The following is a 26,707-nucleotide window of genomic DNA, read 5'->3' as shown; positions in this document are numbered from 1 at the left end:
ATCGTAAGATATAATATTGGTATTATAATTTTTATGTACATACATTTTCTATATAAATTGTTGTGGCATAGAATATTAGAATTATTAATCAAATAGAATATGTATACTAACGCAATTCATAAATTACTATCACACATTAATTTATATATGAAAATTGAATTATTCTTTTTTTCTAAATACAAATTTGAATCATTAATAAGAATATTAATTATTGAAGTCTGTTTCATATTAGTTTTTTAAAAAGAATTATTTTAGTTTATAAGTAGGATACGTCTCTCAATCTAACAAACTAATCTTTTAAATTAGAAATCTAAAAATTCTAGACTCAATCTCCCAATAAGTGATATTAGAGTCAAAACCCTAATTATTGAAATATAACGATGGAATAACTAATATCTAACAAAATGACTGAGATTCGGTGGTAATTGACTAATTTCATCCAAAATGATCGTTGAGTTATATACCATATTAATTAATGGAAAAAAGTACTTAAGTTTATAAATTATAAGCTCCAACAATCGTACTAATATTTTGCATTACAGACCTAAAAGTTCACCTACTCATACCCATCGATTTGCAAAATGAATCTAACATCTTATCAAAAGAGAAACGACCCGTTGTCGAATTAAATACGCACCAATGAGTAGTGACCAATTAATGTAAGCCACGTCGGCCTGGAGTTGAAATTGTTCTATGCCCAGCCGACTGACGAGGAGCATTTAAATAATTACAATGTCCGTAGGACCAAAACTGCCACAAAGCCTAATTTTCGTGGCGTTCAACTATTGGCTCAAATGAGGATGTAACAGAGAAGCGCGCCCGGAGATCCTGACAGGCTGACACTCCACTCGCGCAAAATTAAAATTACGGATAATTCAAAAAATCTTTTCTTGCATCCTCCCCTACCAGTGCTTCCTCATCTCCACCATTCATGAGAAGCTGAGCTCAATTCTCATAAAAAAAAAAAAAAAGAAAAGAAAAATTCACCCTCCATGACGAAAACTCTGATTTCATCTCCACCGTTCGTCGGCACACCACTCCCTTCACCATTATCGTCACTCTCTCGCCACGGGCTCCACCCGCTTCCTAACCGTAGACTCGCCTCCACCAGAGTTAGACTCAGCTTCCAAGAAATTCCTCCAATTCTCTCCCTCGACTCTTCTATCGATCTCAACTCAGTTTTTAGTCGAACTGAGAGCTTGCTTTACACGCTGGCAGACGCTGCCGTTTCACTTGATTCTGCTTCTGGCGGAGCTGCCTCCACGTCAGCTGATGGGGCTACGCAGAAAAACGGCGGCTGGTTCGGTTTTATCTCTGAAGCTATGGAATTCGTTCTCAAGGTAATTTTTGTTCCTTTTTTGTTATTATTACTATTATTATTTAAGTTTATATTTTTAGTTGATAATTATTATGAATTTTGTGAAGAAGTTAGTTATTTGATAATAGTTAGAAAGGAGAATCTGTCCCGCCAAAAAAAAAAAAAAGTTCGAAAGGAGGAAAAAAAGGAAATGCATTTGAAATTTTTTAAAAAAATATTATGAAAGGAATGGAGCAAAACTGTAGAAACTCCTGTTGTGGCCGAAATGCAACTATAATATGCTTATCAAGTGTTCCAAGGGCTTTTCTAATCCCCGAAAGTGCTTTCACGAAAAACTCTTGTCAATTTTTATAACAGTTTAAGTTGCTAACTAGTTGAGCAAAGATTGCATGTATGTTGATAATTGATTATATTTTTGTTACATTTGGATTCTGTTCCAGATATTGAAGGATGGGATTGATGCTGTTCATGTGCCGTATTCATATGGCTTTGCAATAATTTTGTTGACAGTTATTGTTAAAGTTGCCACATTTCCTTTAACAAAGAAACAGGTGAGTGTTTTTGCTTCCACTTCTTCGAGGAAAATGATATGGGTAATTAGGCTGTTTCTTTTATTACAAGTCATACAGTGTTTTAATTTAAGAAAATTCAACTATGCTACTTGATGAAAATAAGGTTTTGCCATGGAAGTGACGTTTTGCAAATATTTGCCACCAATTGTCATTTTTTTTTTTTGGTCTAAGTTGAAATTGATTGATGTATTGTATTTGTGGATTATAACGCCAATGTGAATGTAATATAATTGGCTTCCTTGGTAGTGTTGGTGTTGTTAGGTGATGACTTTGATTAATATGTAGGTGGAATCAACATTAGCAATGCAAAACCTTCAACCTAAGATCAAAGCTATTCAACAAAGATATGCTGGCAATCAGGTGAGGAAGAGAGTTGATTAGATTCTGAGATTGAAAGCAAACGTCTTCTTCTTCCTTTTTTTTTTTTTTAAATGTTAATATGGTTCTTTTTCTTCTAACCTCTTTCCAGGAAAGAATTCAGCTTGAGACATCACGTTTATACCGGCAGGCTGGGGTTAATCCATTAGCAGGTTCTCTTTCAGAGGATCATTTGCCATTGCATTTGTTTTGCTTCCTCCCCCATAAGTTGGAAATTACATTTTTACCTTATGGGGTTATTTTCTTTTTCTTTCTTTGCTTCTTTATTAATGGCGATAGAGGTTTGGCAGTTGTGAGTTGACTATTGAGAAATATCTAGAGTGAAAATTTGCAAATCAATATCAACTTTTTCCGGGATGAGAAAGTTCACATGCCAATCATGTTTCATAGACTAAATTGCAATCATCATATGTCATGGCAGTATGTACTTTAGTTGATGTTGATTTATAGTTTGTTTTTTGTTCATCTTCATTTCTCTTGAGGTCTTACAGTTGCTGTCTTTCTACTCCCTTTTTAAAACTTATTATGGCGCTATTAAATTGCACATCTCCTTCAGTTTCTGATGTGCGTTATCATCTCCCTATCGGTCTGTAGGTTGTTTGCCAACATTGGCTACTATACCAGTCTGGATAGGTCTCTATCAAGCTCTTTCAAATGTGGCAAATGAGGTAATTAAGAGGGTTTAGATACTAATAACTTTTACTGATGGATATACACTCCTAATTGCTAAGTAATGTCAGTATGCTGACAATTGCAAACTTTTCATTTTAAGGGTCTGTTAACAGAAGGTTTCTTTTGGATACCCTCATTGTCTGGGCCAACTACGATTGCTGCTCGACAAAGTGGATCTGGCATTTCCTGGCTCTTACCGTTTGTGGTAATATTTTTTATGTTCTCCAAATGCATGAAGCAATTGTTTCTTTCACATGTTTCTTCATTCTCTACAATTTAGTCTCTTGCTTTCCAAGCCTTTAAGAAGCTACTAATTTAAACATGTAACTGTGCGTTTGAACAATTAGCACCTACATTCAACTTTTGTGACCCATACGAGTTTTTCAAAATCAATTTTTTGTGGATTGAAAATCAGTTTCTTTGAATCTTTTGCATGGTCTGATACATGATGTTTACAAGCATTTTGCTATAAATTAATATAAGAAACCATTAACCAAGACATAATCCTTGGTAAATTTAAGGAAAGAAAGGTGAGTTATAAAACCTCGCAAGCTAGGCATTAGCGCTAAGTTTCATGTATCAGCTTATAATGTTTGTTTTTCAGTGTCCTTTAATATGGTTTCTGTGTATGGAAAAAAGATATCATAGTTCATAAGCATGTATAGAAATATGTAGGCTGAATTTTCCTTAAAAAAATTGAGGATATGTCTACCTCCTTCAACTTTGATTTTTTGTTTCCTTTTCTTAGTTGATGAGGCACTGATCAGTCGTTATTCTTTTCAATTAAACATAAATTATCTAACTTATAATCATCATGCAGGATGGCCATCCGCCATTGGGCTGGCATGACACTGCTGCATACCTTGTTTTACCTGTCCTTCTTGTCGTTTCACAGTATGCTTCAATGGAGCTCATGAAACCTCCCCAGGCAAGAAAATGAACTCTCTTTACTTTCCATTTTCTTTTGGTTTGTTTCTTGTCTAAACAAGTTGAAGTCCTGAATTGGTTTGCTTCGACAGACAGATGATCCAGCTCAAAAGAACACACTTCTTGTTTTCAAGTTTCTTCCACTCATGATTGGCTACTTTTCCTTGTCGGTCCCATCGGGATTATCAATTTACTGGTTGGTTTCTCATATCAATTTTACTAAAAGCAGTTAACTGAATTCATGTGATTTATGTGTGTGATTCTGCCCATAGCTTGCATTCTTTTGATATGTACAATGCTTCAGGAAGCAACTACATTTTTTATATTAACAACATATTCTGCCTTCGGTTATGTTCCTTCTCATTATGCTGTTGATGAAGGATATTTATCTGTGGTAAGAGGTGGTCAATACTATGTTGCAGTGGTCAGTAGTACGCATACTTTATTTAGACATACATGCTCCCCTCACCCCCCATTAGAGTGCATTGCAAGAAACATTCTTCTTTGGCTTTGTATTAGTACAATCATTAATTTGTTCATTTAAGGAGCCTTTTCTTTTTCTGTAAATTAGTTTGTTAAATGCACTATGCAATTTGTAGGTTCACAAATAATGTTCTCAGCACAGCACAACAAGTGTGGTTACGAAAACTTGGTGGTGCAAAGCCTGTTGTTACTGAGAATGCGAGTGAAATCATCACTGCAGGACGTGCAAAGCGATCAGTCTCTCAGCCATCCCGGGCTGGTGATAGGTCAGTTTTCTGATTCTCGACACTTGTACTTCTTCCAGCTACTTCAATAGTGTCCTGCTGATAAAAATGGCAATTAACAGATTTAGACAATTAAAAGAAGAAGAGAAGGGGAAGAAGTTGAACAAGGCATTGCCAGCAGAAGACGTTCAAACCATGAATTCTGCATCAGATTCTGAAGGGGAATCTGATGGAGAGAAGGTAAAGTTCTCAGTTTAAGCATTTAAGGACTGTTAGACTAACATAAGATAGCTCTTCTGAATCGTATGTTCTGGAATTTACAATTTCTTGGACATTTTGTTTCTCTGTCATTGAGAGTTGTACGTTTTCATCATTATAGTGTACCCACAAGCATGACAGAGGAACCCACTAAGCCAATGGCATAAATGGTACCATATGACTTATGAGTACAAGTTAGTTAAATGCACTTGGTTTTTTAATAATGCAGACACCAATCTAAGTTCAACACTCTTAATGGTGGCTCAACAGTAGTTCTTGTGGGACCACGTTGGAAGCATTGAACTTTCCTTGCATGTTAAAGTTTCCCTGTGCCTGAAAGGACCATTGTAATGCCTTTTATCTCCACATTCATGCTTCCTTGTATTTCAGTGAAGTAGGAACATCAAAAGAAAAATTAGTGAATAATCAAGCCTAAGATAAAAGCCAGTCATCTTAGACAGATTTGAAATGTATTACCCCACAGCATTTTAAATGGCTACAAAGTCATAATCTTGCTGTGTTCTTGTGGCAGTGGTAGAGGGTTTATGCTGTCCAACACTGATACTGTTTTGTGGTTTAAATTCTAAAGTTTTGAACTAGTCTTAATGTTTTCTACCAGGGCCAGGGGGTTCTAGAAGAGGCTTATGCCTCCAACAGGAGCAAACAGGTTCCTGATCCTTCACGGCCGAGGAAAAGCAAGCGTTCAAAGCGGAAGCGTGCTGTATAACAAAAACGAAAGAATATACGTTGCTGATTTGTTTGTTGTCTAATATGAGTCCAGCTGTATCTCTCAACCAAATTAATTTTGATCAATATGTAGCAAGCCATTTTTTGTCGGCTTATTTTTATTAGAATATGGAGAAAATTAAAAGTATCGTATCACACAGACGTTACACGTGGTGTCGGTACATTCTGAAATCGAGCAACAATGTAGCAAGTCTATCAGTGCCCTAGGGCGTTATGCTAAGCCAGGAAGTTGTTCGTGCATCATCTCAATTTTCATCCGTTGGAAATCTCATGTGTGGATGTTTCTAGTTATAAATCTATTTCCAGCCACCTAGTCCTATATATCAATTTTGTGATGTGGCAACGTGGACATGTCAGTCGGTCTAGAATGGGTCGAAGAAACTAGAGTGGGCAGAAGAAACCCCTCGGGGTGTGTGCATGTGTTTATATATAGGAAGCTCCTATGTTACAATTAATGTAACATACACACTCAACAACAACCACACAAATAATGGGCTCACACAATTTATGTGGTTGTTGTTGAGTGTGTATGTTACATTAATTGTAACATAGCATTTGCCTTATATATATATATATATATATATATATATATATATATATATATATATATATATATATAATTTAATGTTGACATATTTTTAAACCGTGCGATTTAAGGTAGTTAAAAAAATTTTTAAACTCTATGATTTAAAAATATATTTTAATAAAAAAATAAGAACGTCCACATTAAAGAACTACACACACTCTCAACAAACATACAAGACTATTTGTGGAAAAATTTCTTCTATTAAGAGAAGAAAAGTGTTAAAAAGTGATTTGTTATTATCTACTAATATAAAGGTTTAAAATTTTTTTGATGGCAATGATTATATATTTATTTTGATCTATATAAAATTTACTTTCTTGTAAAATATCATTAATATTGTATATTGTCTGTGGATTGTTTATAGCAACTAGCAAGCGAGTTCTTGATATATTTTCAATTTAAATAGGTTTATTTGATGTTCTACTATACATGAGGGAGCTATTAGAAAATACCCTTGAAATTTCACATTTATCATCCAACCCACCGTACTGGGCAGCCTGCTTTAAGCGCGCGAAAGGCGAAAAACAAAGTGCAGTGCCGTGAGTGTGAACTGACTGAGAATCAAATGATTAAAACTGACGACTTTTGCCTCCGCACGTACTTTTTTTCTCGCCTTTATGAATTGATCACAATTCGAAACTGTTATCTCTTATGAGGTTTTAAAGAGATAATAATTTCGGGTATTAAATTTTTTTTTTCACCCGAAATTGGTATTAAAATTTTTATACATGAAAATTTGGCTAGTAATATATGAAGTTTGGTGGTAAGATATTTTAAATTCTTTGAATTTTGAATGCGTCAAATTTGGTAGGAAATAGTAACGCAATGAAGCAGGAGGATAAGGTTTGAATGAAAAGTCAAATTTTTATTAATAATAAGAATGAATGAGTAGGGACCATAAGGCTTGCGTTGAATTTGAAATTTTCATTCAAAGGAAAGGAGGTTTCCGCCATTGACCGTCGATGATATCGACTTGGACTTCAATAAGATGTTCCAGAGGATTCATTGCTCCCCAATATCATCATCATCTTCGTGGAATGGGGAATTGCTGCGGAAGATCTGCTAAGTGTGCTCATGCTTCTTCGTCTAATTTTTCCGGTTCGTTTTTTATTTTATTTTATGTATTTATTTATTCAACCTCAGTCTGAACTAGCTAGTGGCTTCTTGTGCTATTAATCTAGTTTTAATTAAATTTGCTTTGAACAATGAGTTAGATTGTGTTGTAATTGATTATCTTCACATGGTAAAATCACACTTACTTAGCTCTGAGGTTTTCCTCTTGCGTTTTGCGTTATCTCTGTATGTTTAATTCCATGCATGTTCATAGGAGAAACAACTTTGTACAAGGTTGATTGGGATGAATGAATATATACTTCGCTACATGTTCTCACTTTTTGAACATAATTCTTTTCTTTTTCTCTACTTTCGGCTGTGACACGAATTTCTGTGTCGACTGTCTAAGTATTAAATATGAGTTTTCTTCTGTTATTGCCTCTCGCAGGAAATGCAAAACCCCGAGATAAGGGAAAGCAGGAGGATTCTACACATTCCGGCCAGCAAACGTCTTTGGAAAGTTTGAACAAATCTCTAATAGCATCTAAAGCTAATGCATCTGCTAATAGCAATGTCAGATCCTTCAGCTTCAATGATCTCAAAATTGCCACCAAGAACTTTTGCTCGGATTATCTTCTCGGAGAGGGAGGATTTGGGTGTGTATTCAAAGGGTGGATTGATCAAAACACTTTTGCTCCCACTAAACCTGGAAGCGGAATTGTGGTAGCCATCAAGAGACTTAAAGCTGAAAGTTTTCAAGGTCACAAGGAATGGCTTGTATGTGCCATGGGATCCCTATAAGTTGATTTCTTGTTAGTGTGGCCTTTCTACTTCTAGTGAATATTCAAACTTAATCGTCTTTCAATATTCTGTTAATGTGGCAGACTGAAGTAATCTATTTAGGCCAGCTTCGCCATGAAAATCTGGTGAAACTCATTGGATACTGTTCGGAATCAGATAACAGACTTTTAGTATATGAGTTTATGCCAAAAGGAAGCCTGGAGAATCATTTATTTCGAAGTAAGAATTTCTTTTTATGTGGACTTACATTTTTTTTTTTTTTAATTTTCATACTGATATAGTTAAAAGTTATTTCCCATGTCCTTGCACCAAAAATAGAGTACAGCCAATTTTATACAGTATGTCAATTGGCATAGATACGTTCTTGCTAAGCACTGAATAATCTGCTAAAGTGAGTGGGAAAAAAACTGTACATCAGTGAGATTATTGTTATAGAATATTTTAATTTTGCGTGAGGATATTGTGCTAAGTTAGAAACTCCCATGCTCAGAAATTAAGAATTTTGTTCTTTATTTTTATTTTTATTTTACTTTGCAGTGTTACTAAACAATGACTGAGGGTCTGAGGCTGCTATTATCTCAGGTCATAAACACAAACAATTTGGATTTATGGTACATTTGTTCTTTTATAAGCTAAGGAGAAACTAGCATTTGTTTGCTAACTATGCATTGTTGGTCAATTTTTCATGAGGGCTGAATTATTTTGCTTAATGGAATAGTAGAACTTAAGGATTCTTGGAGCCATTTCTGAAAACTTTCCAAAAGATGATTTTTTAGCAAAGAACTGTTTATGAAGTATACTACCAGGCATGTCTATTTGGCTATAGGTTGGCTATAGGCTTGTTGCTTTATTGTGTATACTTTTTATTCTCCTTATTGCTCTCAATATCTTTGTTTCTCGTTTTAATAGTGTGCCTTCAAGGAATGTCCATGAGGTTGTGTATATCCATTCATAATTTTGGCTCATCTGCATATATTGATACTTGAGCCATTGTATTGCCTATCTGCAGAAGGTGTTCAACCAATTAGTTGGCCTACACGGGTGAAAATTGCAATTGATGTTGCTCGGGGATTGTCTTTCTTACATGGTTTAGATGCCAATGTCATCTACCGTGATTTAAAGGCTTCAAACGTTCTACTTGATTCGGTATGCTGAACCATTGGAAGTTCTTGCGGATTTTTATTTATCAACTAACATAACTGTATAAAATAATATTATTGCCTGATGGGTGAAACCTTTTTCAGAACTTCAATGCAAAGCTTTCAGACTTTGGGTTAGCAAGGGATGGTCCTACTGGAGATAACACTCATGTTTCAACTAGAATCGTGGGAACACGAGGTTATGCTGCACCAGAATATGTAGCAACAGGCAAGCACTGCATATCTCTCCAATGCTGGACTGTTTTCTTTTAACAAGTTTTATCCAGAGAAAGGGAGAGATTGTAACAATCAATTCCTTTCTTCAAACATTGGTCATTACGTAGTGTTTGCCTCCCAGAATAGGATCTTGGGAGCCATTCTAAACAAGTGCACAGTCAGGCTTAAGAAGAGGGGTTAACACATCCTGTGGTGTTGATAGTGTTGGTAGCAAAATTACTTAATGGAACAGAGCATGGGTTGCTTAATTTAGTTTTCTCAAAAATTTAAGATGAATTAATGTGTTGTTGTAACAATCAATTCCTTTCTTCAAAAATCGGTCATTACTCAGTATTGTGCCTCCCAAAATAGGATCTTGGGAGCCATTCTAAACTAGTGCTTACACAGGTTCTTGAAGTCGGGCTAACTGATCCTGTGAGGTTGATACTGTCAGTAACAAAATTACTAAACTTAATAGAATATGGGCTTCTTTGATTTAATTTTCTCAAAATTAAGATGAATTTATGTGTCGTTGTAACAATTGATTCCTTTCTTCAAAATTGGTCGTTATCTAGTATTGTGCCTTCCAAAAATGGGATTTTGGGAGCCATTCTAAACAAGAGCATACACAAGCTTAGGAAGACGGGTTAACTGATCCAGGTTGATTTTAGTCCCAAAATTAGTTTATGTAAGAGAGCATGGGTTTCTTTAATTTAGTTTTCTCAAAATTTCCTTTGACTTGATGTGTTATTGTTTCCTCCTGATGAATTGGTTGAAATGATGCAGGTCACTTGACACCGAAGAGTGATGTATACAGCTTCGGTGTTGTCTTGTTAGAGCTGCTATCAGGGAGACGGGCACTGGACGAAGACAGAGGTGGGCTTGCTGAACAAACCCTTGTGGAATGGGCAGACCCATTCTTGAGAGACAGCAGGCGTGTATTGAGAATCATGGACACAAGGTTGGGTGGTCAGTACTCCAAGAAAGAAGCCCAAGCCGTTGCTGCTGTTGTGTTGCAGTGCCTACACATGGATCCAAAGAATAGGCCATCAATGGTTGATGTTCTAACCTCATTGGAGCAACTCCACACCCCACAGGACATGCCAAGAACACCCCCACCAGCTAAGCTACATCATCACCACCATCATCACCATCATCATCAAGGGATCAAACACACTAATCCCCCTCGCAAGACATCAGTCACAAATTCAAAGTGAACTGTACATTTTCTTCCTCATGTGAAATAAACATTGCAGATGCAGTTAATATTACATAGTTCCTACTTTAGAGAATGAAACGGTCCTCGAAATGACAGTTAGCGAATTTTGTGAAAATATAATGTTTTATCTTAAACTTTTGTTCAGATCAAAAGGTGTTTACATAATCTCAGTGCCCTTTCTCAGCTCAACTTCGCATCTGAAGAGAGCATCTGGTTTATCTTGTCATTTTTCTCCCGCTAGGTCCTCAGCATTTAAGAGATAAGGAGAAAAAAAAATGCTCAAGTTGTTTGTTGAAGCTGCTCATGAACCAACCCATCTCAGGTACCCTCTATGAGGATGAATTTTGTTTTACAGAACATTGTTTTGAAGTACCCCAATCTAGTTGTTTTATTTGGCAACCGATTTCAGACAAATGAATCTTAAAAGTAAAATCCATTTTTGTACAACCACAATAAACTAAGGATCTGGGCTTTTCCAATCTGCATGAATACATCTAACCTTTCAACTACTACAAAAGAAGTAATATCATCGAATGTCTGCTGCTCAGCTGAAGAGATTTCGTCCAATCCTTCAATGCCTCGATGGCGGGTGCTGATTCCCCACGGGGTTCGGCCCGGACGGACTTCTACGAATTTTCTTCCTCTCAACCTGCATTGTTTTCATCGCATGGCAAAGAGTTTAAGGTCAAAGACTCAAAGCCATTAGCATCAAGTAACATAAATAAGGACTTGAGATTTGAATGTAAATAACTGTGCTCCATGTAGTTAAGTCTTACCCAAGTGGGCAATACTTTTCTTGTTTGTGACCTCGAGCCAACTTGTCCAGGTTGAAATTCAACTGTTTGACATCAATAGAAAATGAAAATCGCATTAGAATTTTAGTTTTATGCATTGACCACAGGCTTATAAAATTTTACCTGATTCAACAGCCTGAACCGCGACTTTGTTGGAGTAATGCTGTTGATAAGCTGAAAGCAGAAGCCATGCTAAGAGAATAGTGACTAGAGAGTGACCTCTCATCTTGGTCTTAAAGTGGTGCATGCTAGTGCTAGAAGTGCTTTGGGTATTGTTGAGTGCTTTCGGAGCCATGAAGCAGCATTATATGTGGTTACATTTATATTGTAATCATAACCAAACTTGGAAAAAAAAAAAAAAAAGCGGGAATGTTTGTTAAAAGTGCTTTTGAGAATCCTATGCCGTTAAATCCGAATTGACGAGAAGATCAATCAAGAATCTGGGGTTTCTTTCTCCTCATTGTGGCTGTTGACTTCTTCACTGTTATCATTAACTCTGCAATCATTGCCTCCATGATAAAATTATAAGTAGCTGATATTGCTTTCTCTTTTGAGTGCTTGATCCTTGCTGTCGGCACCGGTGTGGGGACCCGCCCGTGCATATTGAATATCTCAATTGCTTAGTTGACAAAATTGCTGTGTTGTACTTATTTATAAGTAAATTTTGTCCCATTCGGGCCACCAAAATCTTTGCAAAGAGGTCTTGGTAGTAATTGGTGAAACATCGTTTCGTTTTAGCTTTAACTGATAAGGGACCGGTCTTTTGCATCTTACCCCATTTAACTCATTGTTTGAAAAATTTAGAGTTTTTTTGACATCCATTTGGATTTGATATATTATTATTGCAAACACAAATTTTGAGTAATGATTTACTAAGTGGCATTGCTTATGTTATGGAGACAACACTACGCGATACCTCTGTTAAATTAATCAGTATCTTTAACATCATTCATGAAATTTACTTTAAGGTGTTGTTATTTAATTAATCCACAATTTTAACATTATTTCATTCTCTAGTATCCAATAACATATATATGGGTCTGTAATTATATTTCATTTGATGTAATTTTTGGCTTTTTGTTTTGGTTAAGTTTAATCTTATAACTCTTAGAAGACTTTTCATAAAAAAAGAAATTATGAATGAAAGTTGTGTAGATGGAGATTTGTTTTTCCTTTTCCAGGATTCTTAGAATTTTAATACCATTGATTACAAGGTCACTGCGTTCGCTTTGACAGAGTGTCAGAGTCCATGAGAGTCGCATGCAAAGCCTCCACTTACATTACATTTTTAATCTGAGCTTTTGTTTCAGCAAAATACAAGTTGGGTTCCATTGCTTGAATAAAAAGTTCAAAAAACAAAGCCGAGGTTCATGAACGACTAATTAATGATTTCAAAACGTGAACTGTTGAAGCTTTTGTAGTTAAAATAAAAAAAGGGGTTTACTCTCATTTTTGGCGCTTTTGGATTATCATTGCATGAAAATCTCAGTGAAGTTAAAAGGTCAAATCATGCATGATGGGGAGTTGATTTGGTTTCAATAAAGTGTTTTTAATGGCATTAGACTGATCGCCGAACCATGACCAACGAATTCTGTCAACTTGGTTGCAACTTTTTAGCCCAGATGTCGGCTTTTGATTACGAGACAAGAAGAATGTGGCCCAGATGGATTAGATCAAGTTCACGATTCATGCCCGTGGAGAACGTACCTTATTATTCCACAACACAACACAATCTTGCGATAATTGATTTCTTGTGATGTAGATAGATCATTTACACAAGTCTACGAGTAGGGGTAGGCATGTTTACCCAAGCCACCGAACAAAGTTCAGTTCAATTAATTTGTGAATCAGTTCTCACTCTGATTGGATTTCTTATTCAAGTCTTCAAAAAATAAACCATAATTAAAAAAATTACAAAGAAAATCTGCCGAGTCTAACAGGTCCAGATGTGACTAGCTTTGCAACTTGGGCTCCATTGCCTGGCCCCAAATCTATGTTGGATTCAAACAGCCTAATTTCTCCTGGATGAGCCCAACTTGAATAGATCAGTGCCGCCGTCTGAACACGCTATAGTTTTGTAATTTATTTGAATTTTGTTTTGTTCTTATGTAATATTGGGTTTACCATTTCCTTATACATGCCATTTTTATACAAAATACTGTACCATTGCAGAATGAATAACGTTAAATATCTCAATATTTTGACTCCATATCCAATGTTTCACTCATTTATTAGATGGTGAATTTCATAATTCATTAAGTTTTTATTTTATCATCTAACATATTAATATGATATCAATTGAGACTTAAATGTTGGGATCTATATCATTACTCTTACAGAATTACATCGTGGTTTATAGTATTTAGTCTCATTAACTATAATAATGTTTGTGTTTCTATTTTATTTTTATGAGGAATTAAAAAATGTATGAAAGATAAAGAATCATTATACTAGAGTGAACATTGTCCATCGACGTAAGCAAAAACCGATTTTTATGTTCTATACAAAAATATACTCAATTACCTATGGCCCCTTTTACAAGACCAGATTAGTTTTCCTATCTCAGCAACCCCTCTCAATTGAGATTAATTGAAAAAAAAAATGATGAACTTTAAAATTCCTTAAAAGTTGAAGCCCAAAGAGAAACAAGCAGATGAACTCATATCCCATTAATTATTCACATGTTTCTAAAAATCTTTGTGTTTCTATGTAACAAAAAATATTGATTTCTGGGCCCGTGCATGCAAATATTACTGGGCTGAAATTTATTTTGGTGTATTTCAATTTGTATTTAGAGAGCACAACATTATCTATACAGCAAAGCCTATAAGGGTCTGTGGGTCGGTACGGCACAACCTACTACATGAATGAGCCATACTACCCTGTATTCAATTTTATTAGGTTGGGCACGCCGCACAGCACGATGCCCGCATGCCGTGCAGGGCTGTACCCAAAAAACACTAAGGCGACCTTTTTAAAAAAAGAGTGTGTTTGGCGGGTTTTTTTAAGCCCACACATCTAGTAAGTTTTTTTCAAGCCCACATGCTCTAGTGTTCTTTTTCAAACGCACGTGACTTTTTTCAAGCCCATTAGCCCATGCATTTATAACAATAACAATAATAATAACAATAATTATTATTATTATAACATTTAATTTTTTATTATTATTATTATTATTATTATCATTTAATTTGTTAAATTGGACTTACATAGAGTTATAAATCATAAACTATAATAACATTAATGCTTACAAATTTTAAATTAAAATATAATAGTTAACATTTCATTAACACAATTACACAACTATATTATCTAATTTTCACAATAACCGATTATAGTACAACAATGCATAAATCTAATTCCACAGACCGTGGTAATGATCAATAAAAATAAAAATTACAAGCACAGAATAACAATTATAAGAAGTTACAACTACGAGATGTCTATTGTAACAATACAAAATACTGATTACGATAAATCAAAACAACGAAAATATGAAATATCGATTATTCATCACAAAATAAGGTTTACTAATCACAACCACGGATAAGGTAAATGAATAAGGTTAATTATGTCTTGATGGTGAGTTAAACAATTTGACATGTACTGACATAAACTCACTATGCCAAGGATATTTGGTATAATTTTATTTAATAAAACCATGGGAAGTTGAGACTATTTGAACCTACTAAAATACTCACTAAACCTATTTTCTAAATAAATCCATTAATATAATTTAAATTTTTTAAATTTTATTTTATAAACCTACCTATATACCCAAAATAGCCTAAAATAAATTATTACTGCATCAGCATGCTTACTAAGTAAACATGTTAAACTCATGTATGTACCCATTTAGGCGTTTGATTTATCAATATAAATATTGAGGTACTTTTCAGTTATCTTTTAATGAAAAAATAAAATAAGCAAGGTTATAGCCATTGAACAAAATTAAAATGTTCAAATTTAACTAACCAAATACGTATTTGGACTGAAAAAACAGAGAAAGAATTAAGATGTTTTTCCTTAACAAAGACGAAGAGGATGACTGGATTAGAATTAAACTCTGACTTACCAAACATTTTAGAATTAAACATTTCAGTCCAAATACGTATTTGGTTAGAATTAAATATAAAATTAAAATTTATTTATTTATTTATTTATATTTTGAGTTTGTTATTTGTTATGTACATAGTAGAAAGAAGATTGAATATAGTTGAGTGGTGCGGCCCTAAAATTCAAGAACAAAGATATCAGGTCCTAAAATGAAGGCAAATAGCAGATCAGTTAACTATAGCAAAAATATCTCAATATTACTTGAAGAGGGAAATAGTATTAAACTGGGAAAAAAAAATCTCTTTTGAAACAATAGAAATGGGTTTAAAGACTGTGCAAAGAGTAAAACTCTTATTTAACTATCGTTACTTTTACACACACACACACACAAGGTTTTCTAGTAATAAAAAATATTTTAAAATTTGGGTTTAATGAGTATTTTAGTGGATTTTATAAATAATAAAATTCTCCATAATTTTGAAGTCTCGTGAGATCCTACTCCAAATGAGGTACATTTTGAATAATGTTTGGGGAATAAGAAAAAACAATCCTTAAATTCTTAATGGACTGGCGATTGATTTTGTACTCTCCACCCCACCCTCACCTATCTTCATTATATATACATATATTTTTTTAATTTTTATTTAATGATTTTATTTTATCAATTACAGTGTTGGTTAATAATTTTTTTTTTATTTTTACCTAATATAAATAGAATATAACTAAAAAAACACTACATTATAATTCTCATTCAACCTTAAAACATAATTATATTTTCTTTAATATCTCAATGTGCTACTCTCTTCAGACATTTTTTAGTTTTAATATTATTTTAAGATATTGTTTCAATCTTTTGAAATTTTTTTAAATAATTTAAATATTTTTATAATATGATAATGATTTTATTTAAATCTCTAATTTATAACTTACTAAAATAATTTATTCATACTTATTATAAAATAAGTAAATGTATAATGAGGTGGGGATAAAAAAATCATCCATACATAGAGATTCTCCATTTCCACTCCATTAAGGTAGTGTTTACTTGCTGGAGTGGGAGTGAGGAGTCTAGATTCCTCCCACTCCAGTGTTTACTTACTAATTTTAAGGAGTGAGTGGGAATCCCACTCCGTGGGACCCATTTTTTTTTTTTTGAGTGGGGAGTGGATTCCCACTCCCCCTCTTCCATTTTTATCTTTATATTTAATCAAATAAAATAAATAATGTTTAATAAAATAAAATAATATCATATTTATTTAAATAATATTATTATATTATTTTATAAATTATACTTATTAAAAATAATAATTTATATTGATTCTAAGTTAAAATTACTTAAAAATAATATTATTATACTCATAGAGAATTAATAATATTACTATATACTCTTTTTATTTGAAAATATAATATTATTATATTTATTTAAAAATAATAGTATTATATTTATTTAATATTAGTAATTAATAATAATAAATATTTTATTCTAAGAAAATATTAATTTTGTATTATATTATTAATAATAATGTTTCATTTGTGTTGCTCTTAATAATAATTTTTTTTACATAATTAAAATTAAAATTAATAAAAAAATTATTTACATAATTAAGAAGATTAAGAATAATTATTAATTTACAAATATAATAAAATAAATATTTTATTTTTCAAATCTATTTTTTATTAATTTTGTAATTAAAAACTATAATTCTTTAAATAAGGATAAAATTGTAATTTAAAATAATTTATTCCCAATTCTATGCTCTCATTCCAGTATAAGTAAACAACTTACTACCACGCCCACTCCACACTCCTAATTCCAAGATTCTCACTCCTCAGTATTTCCACTCCAATCCAAAATGTAAACGCGGCATAAATTTATTGGGGGAGAGGATGGGAAATGGAGGCGATGGGGAATGAAGGCGAAATTTTTAATGAAGTGGGGAATGTGATAGACCTTCTCACCTCCACCCCACCCTATTGTCATCCCTAAACTGAGTTCAAATACGTAACCCCACCCATCATGATATCATTTATTCATTTAATTAATCATAAATATAAAACAATTAGAATTTTTTTTGGAATTAGAACTTAAATTAATTTTTTAAAACTTACATTAATAAAATATATTAAAAGATTCAATTTCAAGTTATTTGTAAAAATCATAACATTTTATATTTATTTTTTATTAAAAAATTTATTTTAATATATTTTGACCGCTTGCCAACCTACTAATAAAATGTACTTATTATGAGAATTTTTTATGTGTTGTGCTATAACTCATTTATAATTATACGTTACTTTTAAAGCTCTCATACTTAAAAGTTAAAATTTTCAGCGTAACTTGTGTGCTTGTTGTGCCATGCCTGCTTGTCCTACGAAAATGTGCTTGTGCCCGTACTGTGCGGATGTCGTGCCTCGGGCCATCAAACCGCATGGTCATCTCTAGGTGGAATTGAGTAGCAAACCATGAGAAATAAAGTGTCCAAACTAAGCCAACAAAGTGTTGGCTCCACTGACAACGAAGTCCCCTTAAGTGGCTCGACTGAGTTTGCTCTCTAGTTTGAGTCTCAGAAAAGTCACCTTTATTGGGAGAATCTGTGCTTTTCGATTCGAGCGGAGACTTCTAATCTAAGTTATAGTATGAGTTTAAAGGTAACTCCCACAATTAAAGTTCTCTTTAAAATATCTCGTGGTTAAGAAAAAAAAAAAAAAAGTGTCCACACCGACAAAAATCAAAATACGTTCCCGTTTCCCGTTTCCCGTTTCCCGTTTGGTCTTCGCTCTTAATTTAGAATTAGATGTAGAAACCGACAAGGACCTCGTACGCGGTGCGGCTTCCTTTCTTTACACAATTCTTATCCATCGTGTTTCTCGTGGCCGCCCACCACCACCTCGAACTTCACACAAACGTCGCCGTTTCGATGATTACAACTTCACGCATGACAGAAACCCTACCAAGGCAAACCCCTATTGGCCAAGTTCTAATGACCTAGAGACGAGAGAGCCTGTGTCACACACACACACACATATGGTCCCCATGGAAATTCAACTTGTAATATTTACTACAATGTTTACATTTAACTGGGAAAGCATTATTAGATTCTGTGGAGTGAACCATGTTGTTTATGAACCAATTCCGACACTTAACATTAAGCTACTTTTTTTTTTTTGGCTAAAATTCAATAAATCGTGAATAATAATTCTAATTCTTTTCATTAACAATACTACTACCATAAACTGGTAAGGTGATCCTATATAAGGGAGATTATCAATTTTTCTTAATTAATATATATATATATATATATATATATATATATATATATATATATTATAAAAAATTTGTTTGAAAAATATATTATTATTATTATTATTATTAATTTTTTACTCACATTGAAACATATTTTTCTTAGATTTAGTACTTAATTTTTTTAATTTCTATTTATATGATTTATTTAATTATAATAAATATAAATAAAAGTGTTTTAAAAAATAAGGGTAATACTCTAAAATTATGCTTTATGAAAACAATAAAGAAACAAGTGATATATATTGATTTTAGGAGCGGGGAATCTAGCAATCTCCCTTTATATAATTTATGAAATTTTATTTATATGATTTATTTAATTTATAATAATATAAATAAAAGTTTTTTTAAATAAAGGTAGTATTATAAAATTACACTATATAAAAATAATAAGAAAATAAGTGGTATATATTAATTTCAAGAATTTAGCAATCCTCGTATATATAATTTATGAAATTCCCATTTACTAATCCTAATAAATACGAAAGGGTTACTTACTTGGGGTACATAAATTTTCTTTTTCAGCCCACATCAAATCTCAATCGGTGATTTCGTTTTTTCACAAAATGATCCAAAAGGTCTGTACTATATTCTTTTGTCGAGGTTCAACGTTAATATTGTTATCACAGTAAAATAAAATAAAAACTAATATTAAAACTCATAAGTAAAGACTAATGAGCCTTTGGTTCAGTGAAAGAGTTCTTGTATTTATAATGCTGGGAGCAAGAATTCAAATCTCCATAAAAATATTATACGGGTTAGTTTTAGTTCTCTCTCAATTATTAAATAATATAAAAAAATAATAATAATTAACAAGATAGGACATTTTGACTTATTTTAAAAAAATACGAAAGATCAAATCAAAACCTAATTACATAGGACTAAAGAGAAATCTAGCCAGGTTTAACTACTTAAGGACTCAAATCCAGCAACCATCATCCATAGAGAAACTTCTCCGCATCGTGCAATAAGAAAGCTCCGTGCATCTTAAGCACAAGTACACAACGAACAAATCGACAACCAATGAGGAGATCGTTGAAATTTTTTATACATTAAAGATTAAGAAGAGCATCTATATGTTGTACTTGACCATTCCTAGTTAATGAATCAAGCGTCTTTAAAACAGTGGTTGATAATTTAATTAATTGAGCTTCAATTCTGCTCCAGCCAAAGACTATAATCTTAGATTAAGGACTTTATAGCCCACCTCTTAAAGTTTTATTTAAAAGGTGCACGTGTCGCTACAGTCTAAAGAATAATTTTGAAATCGCTTTTGCAATATCTTTGCCCTTAGCTGCTGTCTTTTTACCAGTCTAGGCGAGATTGTTGATTCGGCCACATCTGGGGATTCTGCTCCCACATAATTATTACAAGTTACATGTATCCCTAGAAGCAAACTTAAACTTGCCAGATTGCCTCAGCTCTTTTCTTACATTTCCTTGGCACCTTTTTTTTTTTTTTTTAAATAAACAATGATAGCCAGTGTCGGGTGAAATTTGAAGCCTTTTTTTTCTTTTTGAGAAAAAAATAGTTAGCCTTATTATTTAAAAAAAATAAAAAAACCTTCCTTTAAAAAAAAAAAAAAAAAAAAAAGTCTCTCCGAGCGGACCATTTTTCAAGTTTTTGTTTCTTCTCATTTTTAAGCCGACATCCAACCAGGAAGGATGACGAAATAGGAAAACTTCATTTAACACAGCAATCTTTGCGTAAATTTTTTATTCATTTGTTTCAAAGACGTTTCTGACCTCGGAACCCGCAGTAGCTGACTAGCTGGGATTGGGAACTTTGAAAATTCAAATACAAACAAAGCCCCTTTAACTAAGCCAGTTTGCACCTCGGGCTGGCTCTGACACCTGCACCCCTGCAGTTTCCAGTAATATTTCTCTGAATGGTGAGAGAGAAAGATAATGTATAAAATAGCATTCAAAAAAACACCAATGGAAAGCTGTAAAATAACATATTTATCCCAATACTTGTGCACTTTATCAAATAAGGATATACTTCATCCATTTATAGAGAAAATTTAAAATACTTCAGATGTATTATAATTAATTGATACATATATAATATGTATAGTTAAATTTAACATAACTATCACTTATATAATGATTTTTTCAAATAAATATATACATGTTAATGTCATTATTTATTTATTATATGATTGACATGGTACTTCAAATGTATTTTAAAAATTCTCCTATTTATATTAAAACAAACCCCTAACCTAACACCTAATAGTCATAGTTAAGTAAAATACCCTCACAAAATTATAGTTATTGTTTTGTGCACGCTTATAATATTGGACAATGACTCAAGTACCACAACATAAAATTATTAAAAGATATGTGAAAAAAAAATTAACTCTATATCTCAATTCAAATAAAATTATGTTTCGAGTAGCACATGTAGCTTCATAATCGGAGGATGTTTTCAGTGATTGCAAAAGAGATTTGGGACTTATTGGGTGCAAAGGAACAACTTATTTATGTTTATAAAAACAATTAAAAAAAAAAGAGAGTAAGGGTTCCAACCATTATTGCAGCAAAAAGAAACAGCATTTTTCAAATGTTTAAAAAAAAAAAGGGTGGTAATTGAGTAATTTCAGCCCCTAGAAAATCAAATGCGCTGCAGAAAAACGAAAACAACGTACCCATACTTCCTCACTTCCCTATAAGTAGAAGGGAAACGCTACTCCTCTTCTCACAACACCTGTTTTTGTTGTTTTTAGTTTTTCTTAAAACGAAAATGGCCTCAACTTCGCCCATTTTCATTTCAGCAACTATCCTTCTTCTCCTCAGCTCCTACGCCAAAGCAAGCTTCATACTGACCCTAGTCAACAACTGCCCCTTCCCCGTCTGGCCGGCCATCCAGCCCAACGCCGGCCACCCAGTCCTCGAACGTGGCGGCTTCTATCTCCATAGCCTCACCCACCGCTCCTTCCCCGCTCCGGCCCAGCACTGGTCGGGCCGGATCTGGGCCAGAACCGGCTGCACCTACGCCCACGGCAAATTCTCCTGCGTCACGGGCGACTGCGGCCACCGCTTGGAATGCAACGGACTCGGCGGGGCGACTCCAGCCACCCTGGCCCAGTTCAGCCTCCACCACGGCCACAACGACCTCTCCTCCTACGGCGTCTCTCTAGTCGACGGCTTCAACGTCCCCATGACTGTCACCCCGCACGAGGGCAAGGGCGTCTGTCCGGTAGTGGGTTGTCGCGCTGACCTGCTAGCCACGTGTCCTCAGAACCTGCAGGTGAGGTCACCGCCGGGTCACGGCCGCGTGGTGGCATGTAAGAGTGGGTGTGAGGCGTTTGGTACGGACGAGCTGTGTTGTAGGAACCATTACAACAGTCCGCAGACATGCCGGGCTTCGAGCTTTTCGGAGTTCTTCAAGCACGCTTGTCCAGCCACGATGACTTATGCCCATGACAGCCCTTCGCTCATGCATGACTGCTCCTCGCCACGTGAGCTAAAAGTTATTTTCTGTCACTAGAGAAGCATGAGAATAATAATAAGCTGGAGCATCAAGCTTCACAGTGCTTAGGATTGTTGTGTTTGTTTTCGTCAATTAGCAGTATCTTGCTTTTTAATTAATCTCGTAACTAAAAAGAGAAATTAAAAATGATCAATGTGAGCTTGTGTCATGTTGGGTGTCATCAGTCTGTACGTTGTGGTGTGTTTTGTAAGTTCCAATTCAATTTGGAATGGGAATGTAATGAGTTTGATGTGTGGTATATTTTCTTTTTTCATGAAAAAGTAAAATAGAAATTATTTTTCTTCATTATTATTAGTGTGAGTATATTTTAAAACTAGTCTCCATAAATTTATGTATTTAAAGTCCTAACATGAATTTATGCATCTAAAGTTCTAATAGATTCTAGACTTTATAAGATGGAAATGGAATTTGAAAAAGTGGAGAGGCCAAAAGTCGAATTTTAAATTAACGGGAGCAAACCATTTCCATTTTAGTGGCTTTGAAAAAAAATATGTCAGTATTGGGGCCGAAAACGGAACAGTAATTTGAATGATATTGTAGTGTAATTATTTAAATTTACATCGGTAGGGAAAAGAGAGGGGTGACAGGAGAAATGCAGAGTTACAGATAAGAGAGGGCCAAAAACAGCGAGCGATGCAAATGCCGTGCAAATCTGTAAAGATCAAATAATAATCCAATCTCTCTTTAGCTTGTTTTCTCGAAAAATTCCCCGACCTTTTCTTTTTTTGTTTCATTATTTTGCAGTGCCTTTCACGTGAAAGGTTTGCTTTGTATACAGTACACTTTTTCCGTTTCGGCGCTCTCCTTGGGATTAGAGTACTCTTATGAAAAAAAAAATTATAATTATAAAATATAAATTAATAATGTATAATAAATATAAAATTTCAATAATAATTTTAATAAAATTATTAAATATATAATAATTTATTTATAATATAAATAAAAAATTATATCAACATATTTTTCAAGTAATAGTAATTAATATTTTACTGAATAATACTCCAAACGCACCATAATTGCTGCTATAGGAAAGCCCCATCTCTGTGTCAATGCATGTGGAAAAGACTTCGAAGTTGGAACAGAGCTGCTGTTTGGCAGCTGAGACATCGAGAGAAAATGTTTGTAATGTTCTGAACTTTCAGTATTTTATGAAATGAACAGTTGTCACCCTATTTATACACATTTCTTAATCAATGCAGTACATAACTAATCTACAATTAATCTAATTTAACTTCGGCTAATCTTTAATTGAGGGTAGCGAAACGAATAAACAAATTGGATCAAAATTCGATGGATTGAAATTCGATTCATCTATTAAACAAATATATCATTTAATTTGTACAAGATTAAACAAATTGAATCCAATTTGGATTCGTTTATAATTTGTTTAATCGTTTATGTTTAATTAATAACACATCAATTGAATATACAAAAATAATAATTAATAAACAAGAATCAAGCAAAACGGGAAAAAAAGGAAAATAAAAAAATTAACATCATATAAAATACAAACGAATTATAAACGAATAAACAAATTAACGACCTCAAGCCCATATTCAATTTGTTTACTTAACGAATTGAATCAAATTTACTTAACAAAACAATCTTTTCAAATCCAAACTTATTTAATTTGAATCGAATTGAATTAAATAAACAAATATATTAGATATTTTAAGGAGGTGTTAATCATTCATTAGATGAAAATTTTACAATATGTTATATTTTCTCATTTAATAAATGAATCTTACAAGACATGAGATATGAATGTTGTTCATTAGAAGAATACTTATCAGTTTAATTACATCGAAGCACATTTGAAAGAATCAATTGGTGTTACTAAACATAAAATTTTATTTCTTCAAAAGATGCAAGCAAGGGTTTCATTAAAACTGGGAGAGAGTAGAGTTATTAGCATGGCACCCCTTTAAACTAATAGGAGATTGATCCATTCGGGAGCAATGATAAATTTTAATGTCATAAAAGAGAGATTTTATGGTAAAATGGAAAGTTTATTAATGACGAAATAGAGAGAGGATTTACATTTTACAATTAAAGAACAATGAGTGGTAATTCCAGTCATGTTTTGAGAATTCTAATTAAATATGTGAGAATCATTAATAGTTGCTCCTGAATTTATTGAAAGAGTATCTCGTTCATATGTACAATGAGAAATACAAATAAGGAGTTAGTTGTGAAATTGGGAAAAAAAAAAATAGATTTGAAGGAATAATCCTCCAATAAAATTAGTTTTATTGGGTATCAGTTCACTGAGATGGATAATCTCAGGTTGGGCTTTGGGCAAGCCTTATCCCGAGACTTTGACGGAGTAATGGGTCAAATCTGTTATGGGCCAATGGCTCAGTTCTAAACTTCTAATGGAACCTACCTTTGGGCTACTCGTGATTTCTCGATTTAAACATTTAAGTACGTGAAAATTGTAATCGTGAGTGATATTTTCAAAAATATTTTTAAATTCCAAGATGAGCGATTTTTTTTTAAAAAGTTTCCCCGAGGTTATCAGAAAAAGCTTGCGTGTGTGTGTCAAGTCCAATCAAATTGAAGGTCCTTTGAAAAAAAGTTTCATGAAAGCAGCGTTTACGTTTTGTTTCGTTCTTCATTTTCTGTTAAAAGATCCTTAATCAATCACAATCATTACTCTTCGAATAATTTCTCGATTGATTGTCAGCTGGCTCACATAGGCAATCATGTTATGTATGAACCCTAATTAACACAGGCCCCATGAAGCACCGGTCGGCTAATGCCTTGTATGAGATATCATGAGTGAGGCTAAATTACATTATGCGAAACTTACATTTAATTTACGAGTAGTGCTAGAGAGAGAGAAGCACGAGAGAAAGATGAGAGAATTTTGCTCTCTCTTTTTCTACCCACTTACTCTCTCTCTACTTCTTCCTTCATTATTTCTCTCGTCTTTCTTTCATGCTTCTCTATACCAAACATTTTTTTTAATTTATGAGTTGCATCCAATAATTCAAGACATGCATCTAATTAAATAATATTAGAGTTATTATGTGCAGTTCATATGTTAATGAAAGTCACATTATACGTAACTTTGTATTTCTGTTCACCTAAAATTGATGTGAACTGATCTTATCGCCATTTATTGGGGCTGCCTCTACGATAAAACCAGATGTTTGATTTGCCAACAACTTTAAATATTTGAAAATTTTGATGTCACTACTTATGCTATGATACAGCTGATACATGCATGATTTTTGTAAATGGACTGAGATAAATAGTCAGGTTATAAAAAAAAGTCACAGGTGGCATTCATAATGCAAGCTGTGTGCCCATGGCTGGTTCATGATTGATGTAGATGTGAGCTCCTTCAAAGCAAATTGGATTAGAATATTGATTATCATCTGGGAAGAAACGAAAGAAAGTTTACTAGGGAACATTTGTCATTTGCTCAAATAATTTATGCCATTTGTCATTTATCTTTTTGTGACTTTCCTATTTGATGATGTGTGTTTTACCCTTTTTTGTTTTTAATCAAATAACTTACGTCAGGTATGTTAAAAGTGGAGATGTTACAATTTATTTTTTTAATTTAATCTTTTATCAATAAAATTATTATTTCCCACAAAAATAATCAAAACTTATCTTTATAACCATGTTTTGTATTCATTTTAGGCGAAAAGTGGCTGAATTAACTACTCAATGGAGTTTCATAAATCATCCTAACAAATCCATTAACAATGACATGTCAAACTCATTATAATAATGCAGTTGTTGTCCTGTTGATATTTAACTTGACGTACATAACATTGTTCAGCTTAATGTAATTACATTTATTCAAATTAACATGTTTTTTTTTTTTAATTTTAATAGGGAAGTTATGTCTTTCATTCAAAGGACCAATAATAACCTATAATACAACATCATTAGGGCATAAATATAAGATCACATCAGGTTTAAGTACATTACATAGGATAAAACCTAAGATTCAAGCCTAAATTAAGCGATGCCTAACAACAGAATCTATACAAATATAAACACTATAAAATCTCTAATAACTGAAAGGAGACCGAATGAATTTATACATTAAGTCTTAATGAAGTGCTAAAGGGATTTTAGGGATAGTCTTGGTTTACCCACCTCAGCTACTGCATGTAAAACTCATTTCCAATCAAAAAAGAAAGTGGCATAGTGTTCAATTGTACAACACAATTTTAACAACAAAACACAAATAAACAACAATTTTTTTTTTTTAAAAGGCCAAACTGCAAGAAAACGACCACTCATATTAAAGAAAAAGGGGGAAAAAATGGGAAAAGACTTGGGGGAAAGCTCTCTTCCCCCGTCAAAACTATTTTTATACTGCTTTTGCGGCGTGATGTGTGGTTGGCGGAGCGATGGTTCTCAGCGACAGCAGTGATAAGGTGTGGTTGGTTTGCCACTAAGCATTTAAATGTTTCCGGTGATATCCGGCGGAGGTCCGATGACA

General features: G+C 33.4%; 4 protein-coding genes across 4 annotated transcripts; 3 read left to right on the top strand and 1 right to left on the bottom strand.

Moving 5' to 3' along the window:
* The first annotated feature begins 795 nt into the window (after positions 1-795).
* Positions 796-5,822, top strand: LOC102608668 (inner membrane protein PPF-1, chloroplastic). Its single transcript, XM_006488233.4, has 11 exons — positions 796-1,340; positions 1,759-1,869; positions 2,176-2,250; positions 2,360-2,420; positions 2,863-2,936; positions 3,041-3,145; positions 3,761-3,868; positions 3,960-4,063; positions 4,467-4,616; positions 4,697-4,814; positions 5,452-5,822. The coding sequence occupies exons 1-11, from the start codon at positions 993-995 to the stop codon at positions 5,557-5,559; spliced, it is 1,362 nt and encodes a 453-aa protein (XP_006488296.1). The 5' UTR covers positions 796-992; the 3' UTR covers positions 5,560-5,822.
* Positions 5,823-6,713: 891 nt separating this feature from the next.
* On the top strand, positions 6,714-10,782 carry LOC102608077 (probable serine/threonine-protein kinase PBL18). The gene is made up of 6 exons (XM_006488231.4): positions 6,714-7,263; positions 7,667-7,995; positions 8,103-8,238; positions 9,029-9,165; positions 9,264-9,387; positions 10,161-10,782. Exons 1-6 carry the CDS (start codon positions 7,128-7,130, stop codon positions 10,589-10,591), a joined length of 1,293 nt encoding a protein of 430 aa, XP_006488294.1. The 5' UTR covers positions 6,714-7,127; the 3' UTR covers positions 10,592-10,782.
* LOC102608372 (CLAVATA3/ESR (CLE)-related protein 46) lies at positions 10,497-12,141 on the bottom strand. Its single transcript, XM_006488232.4, has 3 exons — positions 11,511-12,141; positions 11,370-11,431; positions 10,497-11,242 (listed from the first exon to the last, which is right to left on the bottom strand). Exons 1-3 carry the CDS (start codon positions 11,680-11,682, stop codon positions 11,165-11,167), a joined length of 312 nt encoding a protein of 103 aa, XP_006488295.2. The 5' UTR covers positions 11,683-12,141; the 3' UTR covers positions 10,497-11,164.
* Positions 12,142-21,417: 9,276 nt separating this feature from the next.
* On the top strand, positions 21,418-22,524 carry LOC102607779 (osmotin-like protein). The gene has a single exon (XM_006488230.4). It carries the CDS (start codon positions 21,490-21,492, stop codon positions 22,234-22,236), a length of 747 nt encoding a protein of 248 aa, XP_006488293.1. The 5' UTR covers positions 21,418-21,489; the 3' UTR covers positions 22,237-22,524.
* The last annotated feature ends 4,183 nt before the right edge of the window (positions 22,525-26,707 follow it).

This window comes from Citrus sinensis, chromosome 8, assembly GCF_022201045.2.
Source record: "Citrus sinensis cultivar Valencia sweet orange chromosome 8, DVS_A1.0, whole genome shotgun sequence".
Taxonomy (NCBI): Eukaryota; Viridiplantae; Streptophyta; class Magnoliopsida; order Sapindales; family Rutaceae; genus Citrus; species Citrus sinensis.
The sequence above is the reverse complement of the archived record's forward strand: the minus strand, read 5'-3'. Positions and strand labels throughout refer to the sequence as shown.

Bases quoted from the DNA above. Each gene is read 5' to 3' on its own strand.
- LOC102608668 (XM_006488233.4), top strand. From the start codon at position 993: ATGACGAAAACTCTGATTTCATCTCCACCGTTCGTCGGCACACCACTC. The intron at 2,937-3,040 runs GTAATTAAGAGG...TTTCATTTTAAG, and splicing joins TTTCAAATGTGGCAAATGAG to GGTCTGTTAACAGAAGGTTT. The intron at 4,064-4,466 runs GTTGGTTTCTCA...TGCAATTTGTAG, and splicing joins TCGGGATTATCAATTTACTG to GTTCACAAATAATGTTCTCA.
- LOC102608077 (XM_006488231.4), top strand. From the start codon at position 7,128: ATGATATCGACTTGGACTTCAATAAGATGTTCCAGAGGATTCATTGCT. The intron at 7,264-7,666 runs GTTCGTTTTTTA...TGCCTCTCGCAG, and splicing joins TTCTTCGTCTAATTTTTCCG to GAAATGCAAAACCCCGAGAT. The intron at 7,996-8,102 runs GTATGTGCCATG...TTAATGTGGCAG, and splicing joins AAGGTCACAAGGAATGGCTT to ACTGAAGTAATCTATTTAGG.
- LOC102608372 (XM_006488232.4), bottom strand. From the start codon at position 11,682: ATGGCTCCGAAAGCACTCAACAATACCCAAAGCACTTCTAGCACTAGC. The intron at 11,432-11,510 runs GTAAAATTTTAT...GATGTCAAACAG, and splicing joins GGTTCAGGCTGTTGAATCAG to TTGAATTTCAACCTGGACAA. The intron at 11,243-11,369 runs GTAAGACTTAAC...AAAACAATGCAG, and splicing joins GAAAAGTATTGCCCACTTGG to GTTGAGAGGAAGAAAATTCG.
- LOC102607779 (XM_006488230.4), top strand. From the start codon at position 21,490: ATGGCCTCAACTTCGCCCATTTTCATTTCAGCAACTATCCTTCTTCTC.